The 15,639-nt window shown below is 45.9% G+C and overlaps 1 protein-coding gene across 1 annotated transcript in view; it reads right to left on the bottom strand.

Moving 5' to 3' along the window:
- MARCHF3 (membrane associated ring-CH-type finger 3) overlaps positions 1 to 15,639 on the bottom strand; it is a 146,392-nt gene that overhangs the window by 32,083 nt on the left and 98,670 nt on the right. The window contains exons 2-3 of the mRNA XM_065874228.1: positions 4,847 to 5,090; positions 1,789 to 1,993 (exon numbers count right to left, since the gene is read on the bottom strand). Coding sequence (XP_065730300.1) covers positions 1,789 to 1,993; positions 4,847 to 5,034 — 393 coding nt within the window. The 5' untranslated portion in view covers positions 5,035 to 5,090. The remainder of the gene's footprint in view (positions 1 to 1,788; positions 1,994 to 4,846; positions 5,091 to 15,639) is intronic.

Consider the following 15,639-nt stretch of genomic DNA (forward strand, 5'->3'; position numbering starts at 1 on the left):
ATAGCCTGACATCAGCAGCTCTGAAGAAACCTCTGTGTTGGGGTACATGTCCCTCTCTGAGACTGAAAAGGTTCACACATATGTGTTATCTGACACGCACGCACCTACACCTACACCCCCTCCTTTGTTATCTATTGTATTATGCATACACACACTGGGGTTTTTACCAAGCAAAAGTCTTCTTTACTGGGGATAGACTGGTAAAAAAAAGACCACTGGATGCAACCCATTCAAAGCAGGGTTTCCTTACTTTGGGAAGTCGGCTTCCCTGGACGAAGCTGCAATATCAACTTGGGAAGGTTCCAAAAAGTTTCTGGAAAGGAGAAATAGGCTTCTTTTTAACGTTTGCCACTGGGCTTGGAAGTCTGCACCTCCTTTGTTTATTATTTAATTATATTTCCCCCTCTGCAGAGAAGTTCTGAAATGCAAATCCCAACGAATGCGGCATTGGGCCAAATCCCTCACAGCACTCTACAAAAACGAATTTCTGGAAGTGAATGTCAAGGAGCAAGATACCTAAATTAAGAGGTCACTTGATCCAGAATCTTAAAGAGAAGCATAGTGTTTATTGGGGCAAGTCAAATAAATTTTGTGCCATTTGGCAAGCAAGTCATAGTTAAAACAGGCCCCAGTTACAAGTCCTGATAAAATTTTCAAGGTCAAAACCAAAAGAATGTTTAAGCTGAGCTCCCTATAGAGTCTTAGTGCCAGGGCGCTAATACACCATTTTAAATAGCCTCCAAGAAGGGCTTCTTGATTTCTAGCTCTAGTTTAATGTCAAAGTTCCACTGGGTCAGCTGCTGAAATAAGGAGGAGGTTATCAGCCTGACTGGATTATAGGCACAATGTGTTGGTCCCTTTCAACTAGCTATGCTTCATAATGTATTAGAATATTTCTTGTTGCCGATATCCAAGTTTTGATTGACTAGAAGTTGGGGGTAGGAGAGAAGGCAAAAATAATCTAATAATTTTTTCCAATTCCCCCAGTTAATACAAGACCAGACCCTGGGTCTAAAGAAGCATCATATGGCCCCTAAAATAGGAAAAGGAATGTCCTGACATTTTAATGGCTGAGTTGACAGCATCCCTTTTAAGAAAAGAGATTCCAATCCTAAGAATCTCTTTAAGAAAAGAGATTCAGGTTATTAGCTGAAAAAAGCTTGCATGTAATTTCCTAGGAGAGACTGATACTTTTCTTATTCAAACACTTGAATATGTATCTGGTATTATAAGTGTATAATAAATATTAACTCATTTAACCCTCATAGTAATTCCAATAGGTGAAGTCACTTACCTAAGGTCATAGAACTATTCAAACCCAGAAGTCTAGGTCTATATGCATTATACAATGCCACTATTTTTTTTCACAAAGACTCCTCAGACTAGGCAACCCAAATGCCCATTTATCTGTTGCTTCAAGGTGAGCAGATGGTGTGCAAAGAGAACAGTGTTTGATCTGTTTGCTCCATGTCACAGGAATGGGAAATGGAGATCAAGTCTGTAAACGTCCCTTCTCACACTGATTTCTCCCACTCTCTCGTCTCCACCTTGTGGAGGTCACCTTTCTACTGTTGGCTCCTTAGTGCTGGCTCTGTCTGTCTGTCTCTCTCTCTCTCTCTCTCTCTCACACACACACACACACACACACACACACACACACACACACACACACACACAGAGCTATTACTGTGCTTCAGTGAAGCTGCACAGGGTTTGTGATCTGGGCATAAAAGCAGACATCATTTGCTCATTAGAGTTAAGTTTTCAAGACGTGCCCCAATTACTGACCTCCACTAACGGCCTGGGTTTGCGCTCGACTGCAAACCTGAAGTGGCAGAGTTCACAGTAGCTGGTGTTTGAGGATGACAGCCAGTGCTCCAGGCAGCTCCGATGAATTGTCCCCAGGGTCCCTGTACATTCACATGGAGAGAGCAAGTCCTCTTGGCTGCTGCCCTCGTGGCAGATCCTGCACATCGGCCGGTCATTGAAGGGGCTGCAAGAGATGAAGGGGCACCTGCTGGTAACGGGCTGGAAACCACTGCCATGCCGTGGTCCTCTGGCTCTGTGTCCTTCGGACCCTCACCCGAGGCAGCTGCTCAGAACAGACACCTGGTTTACAACCCGAGATCTACACTGGCACTCAGTAGTGGGAGCTGGGGTCCTTGGGCGTCTACTTCTGTCAATACAAAGAAATAGGGGGTGACCAATACCAGAGCAGGTGGGACCAGGGTCATAAGCGAGTGAAAAGGAGCAATGTTAATTTTACCTTAGACATCGAAGTAGTTCAGGCAAACTACCAATCAAAAAATAAAAATCATCCCTAGCTATTAAGAAGTTGTTTTGAAACGACACCAATTGTAGTTTCTAGACAAGCTGCATCTTTTGAACCAGGCTGGGACACTTTTGAATGCCCAGAGGTTCCTTTCCTTTCTTCTTTCAGTGGGATAGGCGAGTGAGAGGAGGGAAACAGACTGGCGGCCTACCTTGAAGCTGCCACACAGAACTGCAGTCTGAGCCAGAGCACGACGCTGTGGCAGCTTGGTCCTTGGAGCTTTCCTAGGATGCACTTTGGGATGCTGAGGACAGTAAGCTGAAAGTGAGTAATGGTACGTGCTACCAAGGTGGCCTCAGTCCACAGCTTGGCCTTTAACTTGGAAACACCACCCCTGCACATTCTGTGAGGACACACAGGGTAGTGGTTTTTGAGGCAGGCTCTGGAGTACAGCTGCCTGGGCTCGAACCGCAGGTCCGCTGCTCACGAGCTGGCTAACTTTGGGTGAGTTACAGCATCTCTCTGGACTTTAGTTTCCTCATCTGTAAAATGGGCACAAAGCATGGTGCCTTCCTCATATGGTGACTGTGAGGATGAGAAAAGATAGTCCAGACTACAAGCTTAGAAGAGGGACTAGCACGTGGTAAGTGCCTAGTTAATGGTAACTATTTTCACTTGTAGAAAAACTCAGGTTGGGGAAAATCAAAAAACATGGCCCTCATCACATAAGCCAGAGGCCAATGGAAGGCTCAAACCATGGCCTCACTTCTCAATGGATACTGGAGGAATATCCCTCTCCAATTAATGTCTTCTTATATTGCTAGAGGTCCTTATTGGGTATTAGATTTTAAAATGTCATCATTGTATGCGCCAACCCAAGGACCAGACTCTTTACCCACCCTCTCCCGCCTCTTCCTGTCCCCCAGAGATGACAGTGTTCCAGGTTTATGCCCATCACTCTCTTTGACTCCATCTTTGTGGAAAGGCCTTTCTGGGGATGATCCTGGGAATGAGTGAAGGCTAAAAGGGGATTAAAAGAGGAAAGGATCTCCTTCCCACTTGCCAAAAGACCCCCTCCTGCTCAGGGGTGGGAAAAGAAAGTTTAAAGAGTTGACTTTTTTCTCTCATTATTACTGGCCTCTGTCATTCACACTGAACCAAATGCGTGTAAAACTGTAAAAGCTCTGGTTTACGTTTCTATGTGGTAGAACACACACACACACGCACATTGGCTCACAGGTCTCAGTCGTTTCAGCTCTGCAGACTGTTCTTCCCGATCAAATGAGGTGATTGATGGCTCGAGGGTGGTGGGGGCCTATGCAGACATAACTCTCCGTCTCAGTTCACAGCAGAGCAGTGATGCTCACTCCCTCATCGTATACTGAGTTCTACCTAGCCAATTGTTACAAGTTTTCCCAGAGGTGGAAAAATATACATTGACCTTTTAAATTTTTTTCCTATTTCTTCCCTTTGCAATAGCCACACAGATTGAAAGTAGATGGCACATGGATAATGTTTACAACACGTGGCAGTGTGTGAGTCCCTGTCTGGTGGCCACCATGTGTGGGGCTAGGAGGGGGGGACAGAGAATGTTGTGGTGTCACTAGGAGTCCTGCTGCAGGGGCACGTAGGTGGGCCTGTATCTGCACCGGAGGGGTTGGCTGAATTGCTCAGACCAAGGTAAGCCGTCGAGGTCTGAGTGACTGACTCAAAGTTTCAGGGCCGGAAGTGTCAGCACTGAAACCAACAGGCAAGTCCAGTATTTTACAGTCGTAAGTCCCAATCCCACTTACCCATTCTGAAACTAACGGAGAAGCCAAGGAGTACCTAGTGGCCAGGCAGCCTGTGGCCCTCAACCTGCCAGTGGGCAGCAAGAGCACCAGAGGAGACCTCCAGGGACAAAGTGCTGGCCTGGATAAGCCGTCTCCGGGCTGCTCAGAGCCTTCTTTCTGGCTCCGGTCTATCACTCGGGGGAGACAACGATACTTCACGGGGCAGAGTGTGTATGAAGGATCGTGGCTGGGATGCAGGGAGAGCGAAGAAGGAAGCAGCAGAAGAGGCCCCCATGTGGGGATGCGCCAGAGGAGACTCCCCCAGGAAGTAGCTGTGGACAGCCCCCACCACGGCATGCTGAGTAGCCTGCACGTCAGAACGTCACTTCAAAAGTTTTGCCCACATATCCAATCACTTTGGCTCAGTCATCTGAAACCAGGGGCCTCCTCCATTCTATTCTAACAAAGGGCTACCTTTGTTAGCACCTGGAGACAACGAAAACGTAATTACTGTAGTGAGGTCAACATAACAAATGTTAAGCAAGCAACCCTGTGTCTTGTGGGATCCTCCCCTGCCTGCCTCTCTGCAAGTGTGACTTTAAGCGGAAAAGTTCACAACGTGAGTTTTATCTTTTTGTCCCATTGCTATAGAAACGGCCATGACAGAACATGTGTAGTTTTTTTTTTTTTTCCCCCTCCCAGTACCTCCTCTCACCTGACACAAAGACCTGAGCACTAATTACATTCCCTTTAGCATTTCCCATCTGACAGCCCTCCGAATTGATTTTAACTGTGGTACTACCTCTGGGTGGCAAGGGTCCGCACTACTGTTGACAGCAGCTGCCCGTCCTTGGCTGAAACTTGCATGACATACTGCGGCTGCCCATTCACTAGGCTGCCACAGTCCTCCACGGTCTTCACCACCGGTACAGCTGAACTGGTGCAGTCTGGCAGCACTTCGGGCAGGTGACTGCAGCGGCTGGTTGTCATGGTAACGGACAGCAATTACTCTGCTAATGGTTCCCACATTCATACAGGATTTCCATCTAAGAGAGATCAGAAAACAGTTTACTTGGTCAGGGTGGTTAATAGAAAATGGACAATTACAGGCCACCATCATCATGTCATTATTTAATAGAAATAACAGGGGTGGCCTAGACGCCGTACATTATCTCGCTACCATTTAAAACGCACGCGCACACTCAGCCCACAAGAAACAGTGGACGTGGTTATGAACAGGACAGCGAGCGTGTCGGTGTCCGTAAACATCGAGGATCAGAGAGGGGAGGGCACGATGGCCCTGCAGCCAGGTCTGAAGCGAAGATAAGCACTTCTCGCAATCTGGGCCAGAGAAGCAGTAAGTCTTCGTTAACACTCTGTCAAAGTTACTAGAACCATTATTAAAACCGCTTGGGGGGATTTCCCTGGTGGTCCAGTGGTTAAGACTCCACGCTTCCAACGCAGAGGGCCTGGGTTTGATACCTGGTTGGGGAACTAGGTCCCACATGCTGCAAGTAAGACCCAGTCAGCCAAAATTAAAAAAAAAAAAAAATGCACCACCTTTCTGACTTTTCCCATATCTGTGTTCCATAACACAATTATCTGCTCAATGTGTCTTGAAAATTACTTTCCTTTAAAAAGTTAACCTATTTTAGCCTTGTCTTAAAGTTATTCATGAAATGATAAGTTTGATGAGCTTGTTATATATATTTGTAAAGGACATTACAATAAATACATTAGTACTAAGTTTTTGGGTTTTTGTGTACCACTTAAAATCCAGGGACACTTGCCTTATCATAGGGGAACACATAGGCAAATGCAAGAAACTGATGAATGAGATCTCTACCACCTATGAAGAATAATCCATTCTTAATAAGGGCCTTACCTCGCTGACACATAGTCTACCACATAGAGTGCAAGAAATTCTGTTCCCAATCTGTGTGCTGTGGGCTTGAATTTGACCTCAAGTTCAAAGCATTCAGACCCAGTGGAGTAAGGAACCCCGCTGCATCCAATAATAGAGCTGCATGTGATGTGTAAGAAATAGAGGACTTAAGAAACTTGCAGGAGGAATTCTTTATGTCTAAAGGTGGGAGGACACAGTTTCATGGTCCGTATGGACCATCTCTGCCCAGTCTGCTCACCTCGAGCTCCTAAGCCTGGGACAGCCTGGACTCAGTGGACAGTGGCAGGCTTGATGGATAGACTGAGTTCCTGTCGATAACCAGTCTGGGTGGTCAAGGCCCCAAGTCTAAACAAATTTGCTTCCCAACCCTAAGAGCATGTTTGGAATTCCTCAAAGGGTTATTTTCTCCCAGATATTTGTTACATTTTACTGGATTCTTACAGGTTTGGAAAATAGGATCTGCCCAACTTCCAGAACAATGTGCATCAACTGGACGTTCTCAGGAGGAGAACGCAGTGTTTCCAGATGAACTTGAGCTGACACTGTCCCTGCTGACAAGCACATATCCCACAGGCCTGACCATTGGATGGGAATGGAATCCCCTCCTTCCTGCTGAGGTGTCTGGCTGGCTCCCTTTCCTGTTCTCCTAGGCTGCCTCTAGTCCTCTCAGGGTCTGCGGTCTGGCCTCTTCCAGGAGCCCTTTGGAACCTGGCAATGGGGCGAGGGCTGTGGACACCAGCCCTGGTCTTAGGCCTGATGTGGGGCAGAGGCAGGGCTGCCCCTTCCATGTCACTGTCACGACTCTGGTGGGCTTCTCAACCCCCAGGTACCAAGCATTCAAGAAACACAATGAGATGATTAGCTAGTATACTTTTCCTTGTTAAAGAGGATTTGTTGCTTTTTTTTTTTTTTCCACATTGCAAAAACAAGAATATATGTTACAGAAAGTATAGAACAGCACAAAGAAAATAAAAATTACTCAAAACCCCACCACTTGAATAACCACAGTAAACTTTTTAAGTTTTGGCAGGGTTGGCAGGGTGGAGTTGATTTGTAGCTGGGGCCACAGAACAAAAAGGATGTTCAAAGGTCGGCTTCGAAATCTATGTCTAACCCCTGTCCCCTGGCCTGCCTTTATAAATCCCCATTGACATGATTTTAAATTCTCATAATGCCTCACAGTCACAAAGTGTAACTTCCTGGCACAGCTCTTTTGCTTCACAAGGCAGCCACAGATTAAGAGCCAGGGGTGTGTTGGCAGGAAAAGCAGACACAGTGACCTTCTTGCCTCACGGAATCATTATGTCTGGGTGCAGTCTGAGAGTCTATTTTCGGGTTTTGCATTAACTCCAGCTCAGAGGGCCAAGCATTCCCTCCCTCCACTCCACGGAGCTGGAAGGAGGCAGAGAAGGGATGTAGAGTGAGAAAAGGAGGCCAGGCTGGTCAACGGTGAGGCTGCCCTTAGTGAGGGGAATGCCACTCAGACACACAAGGTTCCCAAGTTCATTCACTTATAACTAGACTGGATTAAGTCCTCACTAAAGGAAGTAGTTCTAAATGTCTGACCTAAATCTGCAATAAAATGCCCTTAAAACAGTTCTGGAGGGCTTCCCTGGTGGCTCAGTGGTTGAGAGCCCGCCTGCTGATGCAGGGGACACAGGTTCGTGCCCCGGTCCGGGAAGATCCCACATGCCACAGAGCGGCTGGGCCAGTGAGCCATGGCCGCTGAGCCTGCGCATCCGGAGCCTGTGTTCTGCAACGGGAGAGGCCACAACAGTGAGAGGCCCACATACTGCAAAAAAAAAAAAAAAAAAAAAAAAACACAGTTCTGGAAGTAGAGTTTCCTTAAAACTGTAGTTTCACCTCTGGTTGATATTCTTCATTTCACTTGTCTTCTCAAAGGTGAAAGGGATATTACCCACCATCTGATCAGTTTATTCCATTCACAGAGAGTGCCAGGCACTGAGTTGGGCATAAAGAAATAAAAGGCTCCTCAACCTTGCCTTCTTCTGCAAGCAAGCCCTGGCTCTTTCCCTCGTGCCATCTCTGCAGAACCCTGAACCCAACTTAGGAGTGAAATGATACTCGAGTCCAGCACTCACTGAAGAACACGCCAGCACCTCCACTGACCAGCACACACCAGAGTAACCCTGAGATACTAAGTCCTGCACACCAGGGTGAGTCCGCACACTCCTCAAAGACCATGTCTCGAATTGAAAGTGGGGTGGGAGGGGCTACACAGACGATTGGCACCTCAATCCTGGTGGGAAGCACTGAGTTGGTTCCAGCCCCAGAGAGGGAATCAAATCAGGTGGAGGGGGAGAGAAGGAAGCACACCTCCCCAACCTCAGTCAAAAGAAGCCCAGGGTGGGCTTCCCTGGTGGTACAGTGGTTGAGAGTCCGCCTGCCGATGCAGGGGACACAGGTTCGTGCCCCAGTCCGGGAAGATCCCATGTGCCACGGAGCAGCTGGGCCCGTGAGCCATGGCCGCTGAGCCTGCGCGTCTGGAGCCTGTGCTCCGCAATAGGAGAGGCCACAACAGTGACAGGCTCGCGTACCATAAAAAAAAAAAAAAAAAAAAAAAAGAAGCAGCCCAGGGGCTGAGATCAAGGTGTGGGGCAGGAGTGGGCCTTGCAGGCTGTGGGCACCAATTGGCATGCATATGTTGCACCTCAGGCAGTGACAAATGGCCCACTGCATTTCCCTCTCTCTTTCAGAGCCACCTGGGAAAACAGCAGGCTGCTGCCGTGGATGCTAGAAAGAGCTGAGCTGTGGGTTTGTAGCCTAGCACTGGTCTTCCACTGATCTTTCCACAAAATTTCAAGTGCCATTTGACTGCTTTCTTATCAATACCGCCCCTAGGAACTCCACCCAAGAGCGCTGCTCTCTGGGATTTCTCAGGACAAAAAGCATGATGCTGGGAGGGAGTGGTGTCCATATACACTTGAAACCTCAAATTACACTGATAGGAGGAGTTCTTTGTTGGCCAGGCTTCACACCTTATATAATTCCTCAGGCTGAGAATAAAGCATGATTTGGCATTGGCCAAGTTCAGCAGCACTCAGTGGGAGGGCTGGGAATAGGTGGATGAGAGGGAGACAAATAGAAAAGGAAGGAGTGGCTACTGATTAGACAATGGTAAAGATAAAAAGGCCTGTCTGTGAAACTGTGACCCCTTTAAAGGACAGAGTACAGTTTCATAAAAGCAAGGACCCAACCAGGCTGCACCTAATTGTGGCTGCGTTTCTGCTGTCAGTAAGTGATTTCCATGGGAACATGGCTGGCATCAAGAGGATGCGTCCAGAGGACGAGGGGGAAGGGCAGGGAAGAGAGCCCCGCTCACCTGTGCAGCCCTCTTGCCTCACAGCCCCTGAACCTCCATAAGGACCACAGAGTTATGGGCAAGGCTGTGTTCTTAGAGGCAGGACACCCAAGCTTGCGCCCTGGCTCACCACATGCCTGCGTAAACCATTCAGTCTCTCCGACTTTGCTGAGATTACTTGCATTTGAAATTAGGGTATTGATACTTCCTGAGCCAGCTCCTCTGGTTGTTTGTGAGGCCTCAAATAAGACGAGACATGTGAACGTGCTCTGGAAGCTGGAATGAGCCGTGCACAGGGAGCCATGCACATGCACATTTTATTACTATATTAACCTTTCCTGCTCTTTTCCTGGCCTGGGTTGCATCTCTTCCATCTTGTATAACTGCTCTCCTCCATGGCTGGTCAGTTTGTACCCACTGCTCCCTCTGGGTCACACCTGAGCCCTGACATTGTGCCACTCCATCCCTCCCCGCGGGGAGCACAAAGGGAGTCTTGCTTGCAGCCTGTGTCTCCTCACCCTCCCAAGACCTGTCACCTTCACACTCCCCAACACAGGTTGCACTTTTCCATGAAAATGTTTAGTACAGATACCCGATGAAAAAACTGCTATTATGTTTGTTATTCGTGTCTATTTTTTCCAGCAGCTACCATTATCTTAGCTAATTTAAATACACTGGAAAAGAAAACACAAGCCACACCCAGCTGCCTTTTTAAGCCTGCTTCTATCAGAACCGCATTTTCAGTGCAAGTCAACTTTAATCTCTCAGATGTAGGATGAGAAGGCTATTTTGGGGAGGTACCTGGTGCGTTGGCATCTCTATTTGGGTATAAAAATTACCCACAGGATTTAAAGGTGAAAAAAAGAGCATAAGGGTGTGTGTGCCCTGCTGCTAATCTGGTCGTGTGGGCTGCATGGGCAGTGGTCTGAGCGCCCAAGCTCCGCGCGGCAGTCTAGAGCCAGACTGGACCTCCAAATTCAACCCTAATGCTAATTCCAGAGATTTTAAAAAGTAGGCTCCTCAGGTGCTCAATATGTCCTGGAAGGGCCCTGTATGACCTCCAAAGCCAGAGTTGGCCAACAAAGCAAATCAAAGGATTCGTTCATTATTTTATCCATTCAAACAAGCATTTTTTTGAGAACTTACTAGGTATTCCTAGGAAGTTTCTGGTGGTGCAGGGTCTAACCATTTCAAGTCCTGCTTTACATTTCCCAAGGGAAAGCACAGGCCACCAAACAGTATGGAGTGTTCCCCAGACCCTCTCCAGGGCTGCAGAGCCATGAGGACATGGCACCTTCCCCCTAGTAATCACGCCCTTGCCAGTTTGGGGGATACCACCCAATGCCCTACATTTGAGGGAATGAAAGTGCAGAACTATGGAATGGTTAGATGGCTTTCTGCTCCCACAGAGCTGTGCATCATTAATGCTGTTCCAGGATTCAGAAAACTGACCTTAGTTTTACATGAGCAAATCTGCCTCAAAAAGGATCTCAAAAATGTCTTTTAGTCTCCTTCGAGGAGCTGCATACTCAGGGAGCAAGGCCTCCTCTAATGAGGCCAAGGAATGGATGATACAAGTCGGTCAGTGATTGAAAGGGGAAAAAATAGCAATAATGGCCTGTCCAGGAACTTACTCCTCTGAGTTGGATTTTTAGACTTTGAATTCTAAGAACAGTCTCTGAGAATAGGATCGCTCTTTGATAGAACATTTCCCTGGCTTTTCAGGCATGTTATAAACAGACAGTGCACTGCATGGCTGATGGACTGACTTAAGAGTATCCTGAATGTTCAGAAAAAAATGAAGGCAGGCAGGAAATCACACACTGACCTTCCTTTCCAATGGAAATGGAGCACATGACTAATTTCAAAACCATTAACATGTAAAAGCAGCATATTTCTTCTGAGAATATGGCACAAAGGCTCTCCAAGGAGATTGCTGGGACATGATTACCAGCAACACTTAAGTTTTCAAAAACGCACCAAGGAGGCTATTCACTAAGAGTGTGTTAGCGGCAAAATAGCTGCTTCATTAAACTTAAATAGCCGCAGCAGGGCTGTGCCTACAGACCCAAGCTACCAAATTATACATTTCTTTTCTGGATGCTTCACTGACCTCATTATGTAGAGCAGAGAGTTTGTCATTCCAAATAAAGTAACCATCCAAGTCTTTATAAACATGTCTATCAGGTGCTTGATGAGTCTGCAGAGTGAAACACTGGGAGCCCAGTGAATTAAAAAAACAAACAAACAAAAAAAACGACTTCTCTTTTTGTCGTTTCATTCTTCCCTGCTACGTGCTCATTGTCACACTTACAGAGCAGAGTAAGCAGGTGAAATGCCTGTTTCCGAGCATGAAGGAATTTTTGATTTGGGGGTTATGGCATTTTATTGAGAAACGTGTAAACACCAACGATGAACCATGGGAAGAAAAAAACCCAGACCAGCATAAGGCAAGTTGGATCCAGAGAGAGTTATAGCTTGTTCCCAATGTTCTTTTTGAAATTGATATACAGTTATTTATCATTTCCCATCCACGTTATTAATTCTGATTCTCAGCCACAAGAAGTATCAGGCTAAGTTTTCTTCCATTTAAAATTACTATATATTTTTTTCAGCCAGGTAAAATCCTCTAGTTCTGCTGAAGGCAAATCAAGTAACGATTATCATATTTATACATATTTTTTCCCCTCAAGAAGTACTCATGAAATTAATTCAGATTTTGGAGGCTATCCCATTTTTTTCACTTCATTTTAATTATATAGAGGAAAATGGCAATTAAAATCCTACAACAACCCTGTGTGTTCAGAGGCACAGCGACAGCTGAATCACACTTGTAAATAACAATTGGTCCTGCACAAGGAGCCCTGCTGAGCTAGGGGAGCCATGGGGAAACAGAGCTGCCTGGTTGGGTTCCAGGGGCTCGGGAACCATCAGGGCACATCAGAAAAGTTTAAACGTCAAGTTTAAAAAATAGAGGGGAGCAGGCAAAGCAGAATGAGATGTTCATGGGACGTTACTCAGAGATGAAAAAAGTGTATGCTTCAAATGATATTCAGTGCGCCCAGTGCCAAACGGCTACCTGTTCAGCGTAAGGAAGGTATGGAGGGTACGGCACACTGACCAGGATGTCTGGTGATATGGAAGGAAAATATTTTGGCTACAAATGAGGGCTGAATACGCTTTAAGGACTACAAGTTCTGGATCTGTGGATAGGTTCATACACATCTTCCACCAGCCTCCAAGTGAATGCCCGCCATTAAAGGAAGTTGATTTGGGGTTCATTCCAAGTCATATCTCACCCTCCTCCATACAAACAACTTGGTACTAGCTACACAGATGTGCTCCATCTTGACCCCAGCCTCCCAGAGCTTGGAATAAAGCCAGCTGTGGCTTGTTTTAAGCCCCAGGGTTCCTTGGGGCTTTCCCCAGCTGCATTTCACCAAGACCATGGGGAGGTTGCAGTCTTGTTCTCTCACGGGGTAGGGTCCAAGCTCTGCATTCTGCCAGGCTCCGAGGCCCAGGTCTCCCTGCAGTGTTTGCTGGAGCCCCAGGAGATGTTTGGCTGGTGGACCTCCATTTACACACGAGGATATCCGAAGTTACTCAGCTCGCCAAGGAATAGTAAGGCAAATGCAGAGCAAAGACAAAAACTCTTTGGATTTTGCTTTTTAGCTCTGTCTTTGGCATTATGGGTGGGCTCCCTATCATATGCTTCATATTACTGAAAGTCCCCCAAATGCCACTGGTTCTTTCCCATGTGGTCAGAGTCTCCGGGTGTTTCTGTGTTGCCTTTGTACATACTTGGCTTTGGATTCAGGGGAACCTCTGGGAGCCTTTGTGGGGGAGGGGACAGAGCCCTAGTTTTGGATCAAGGAGTCCTGGCTTTGAACTGCTACTCAGAATTTACTTGGCACTAAGCCTCAGTTTCCTCCCTTACACGCTGGACCTGGGGTAGGTATGTGCCTGGCCTGTGGTGGTCACTTCGTAACGGGCAGTGCTTAAGATTGCAGTGTAGCAGGGTCAGCTCATATCAGCCGAGGACCAGGGTGGGGAAGAGAGGTCCCTTCCAGACCGTACCTCTAATCCCCTTGCCTAGCCCACCCCTCTGTAGTCATCCTTACTACCCTACCATCTTCCCAAGCGAATGTCTTTTGGGGGCAGAACTGCTGACAGTTCTGTTTTGACAGTCTTGTATAACATAGGTAAAAAAAGACAGAAATGCTCCCTGGAATTACTCTTCTCAGCTCTTGGACACTGCTCCCCTTTCCCTCCACTACACACACACTCACACATACACACAAAAACCACAGTTTCTTTTTATTGGTTCCCTAGAATGTGTCCAGTCTTTTAAACCATCAAGATATAAACAAGCACAAGAAAAAACTAACACTTAGCCAAGGACCAAGTTATCTGAGATCACTTTATCACTTAATTTCTTGACAGTTGTATACTCTGGATTCTTGTGGGCCGTGAAATTGGTGGCAAATAGGGCCTCATTCGTATTGATACTTCCTATTTACCTCAATGCAAAGCGCTTCCAAACCCCTTCAAAGGGGCCTCTCAGGCCTTCTGATTTCTAAGTAGAGCACATGTCCCCTCCCACACTTGCTCCTCTGGCCGTCTGTCCCATCTTGCCCTGCATCTTGAATTGATGGTTGCATTGGCCCCGCATCTTACACAGCCCACACCCATTGGAGTGTCAGCTTCATCTGGACATTTTTTAGTGTGAGAACCAGCCCACTCTCTCCCCAAGCCTCCACCGGAGCCGAGTGTTTAAAGTCTGCTAGAAATGCTCCAGGGCATCAGCTTACGTGGAGGGCTGTCTTCCCTTAGGCCACTCAATCACTCAGGAGGAAGGTCCTAAATCAAATATCTGGTCTGTTCATTTCTTTGTGTATTCGTCCTTGCAAAAATAATGAGTGAGGTTCCTTAATGTGACCCCTCTTGTTTGACAGAAACAAAAACAACCCTACATGGACACTGAATTAACTTATTATCCAAGACCAAACAACCAAATATTAAAGCAGAGGTCTACCTTTACTTTAAAATTTTCATCTGATGGTAGTTTTCCTTCAGAACAGACAAAAAAATTACACTATTAATAGCAATATTTTTCTATTTTCATAGCACTATTCATTTTCTGTTCTCTAATTACTTAATAAATACAGTGGGTCTTTACTGCCTTTGAGGGTGAAAATAACAGTTATACCCCTATGGAGCTCGTTCATTTGCTTTATGGGCTAAAAAATCTCTAGTGTGTCACAAATTAACACAATGTTCCCGAGGACTGTGTTTTACTCTTGACTCTCCAATTTCACTAATAAATGTGAAAAACACATGTAGCCAGATAAGTCCCTGGAGACCAGCCACCGCAGACACTGAAGAAAGCAAGTTATTCCAGCTAAGATCAGCATTCACTTTCACATTGGAGACTATTTGTCTCCCAAATTCTCCTCCAATTGCTTGACATGAAGCAATGAAATTGGTTTCCAGTGACTACCCCCAAAATCTTAGAAAACTAGTTTTCTTTTTTTTTTAAATAAAGGATATCTTCAAAAAAAAGAAAAAAACATAAAATTTTTGATCATCAGATAATGACCTTTTTCTAATCACATCTCCAGTGGATTCCCCACCACCTTCTGAGACAGCTGTTACTCTTTTTAAAAAATATTTTTATCAAGAAAAAATTCAAACAAATAGGGAGAAAACTACAGTAACCCCACATATTCTTCATCATCCCAATCTAGCAAGATTTTGCTACACTTGTTTCACCCTTGCTTCCTTCCTTCCACCCTATTAAGATTTTTATGCAAGTCTCAGAAATTGTCATTTTACCCCTACATACTTAAGTATGAATTTCTAAAAATATGAACATTTCTTATAGAACCACAAAACCATTATCATACCTAACAAACTTAATAATTCCTTGGTATCATCTGTTATCCAAACTGTATTCAAATTTCTCCAACTGTCTTGAAAAATCTTTTATGGTTGCTTTGTTTAAATGATCCAGACAAGGTGTAACATTTGGACACATCTAAGTCCCTCTCACCTGCACACAGCCACTTCCCTTTTTCCCCCTTGCCAATGTCTTGCTAAAGAAACTGGCACAGGGCTCCTCTTAAGCCCCATCCCAATAGCTACGTTCTTAATTTTTCTTGTAGTATCATTTAACTTTTTCTTCTATCCCCTGTATTTTCTGGAACCTTACTGATTGGTTTAAGTTCAAGTTCAACTCTTCTGCAACAATAGCTCATGTCGTGTACTTACCTATTGCATCAGAGCGGGCAGGCTCCTAAGATAACAATGAACCACTTTTAGAGGGTTCAGGTGAGGGCAGCCTGATTCCTCCATTGTGGAGTTCCCC

This window comes from Phocoena phocoena, chromosome 3 (genome assembly GCF_963924675.1).
Source record: "Phocoena phocoena chromosome 3, mPhoPho1.1, whole genome shotgun sequence".
NCBI classification, from domain to species: domain Eukaryota; kingdom Metazoa; phylum Chordata; class Mammalia; order Artiodactyla; family Phocoenidae; genus Phocoena; species Phocoena phocoena.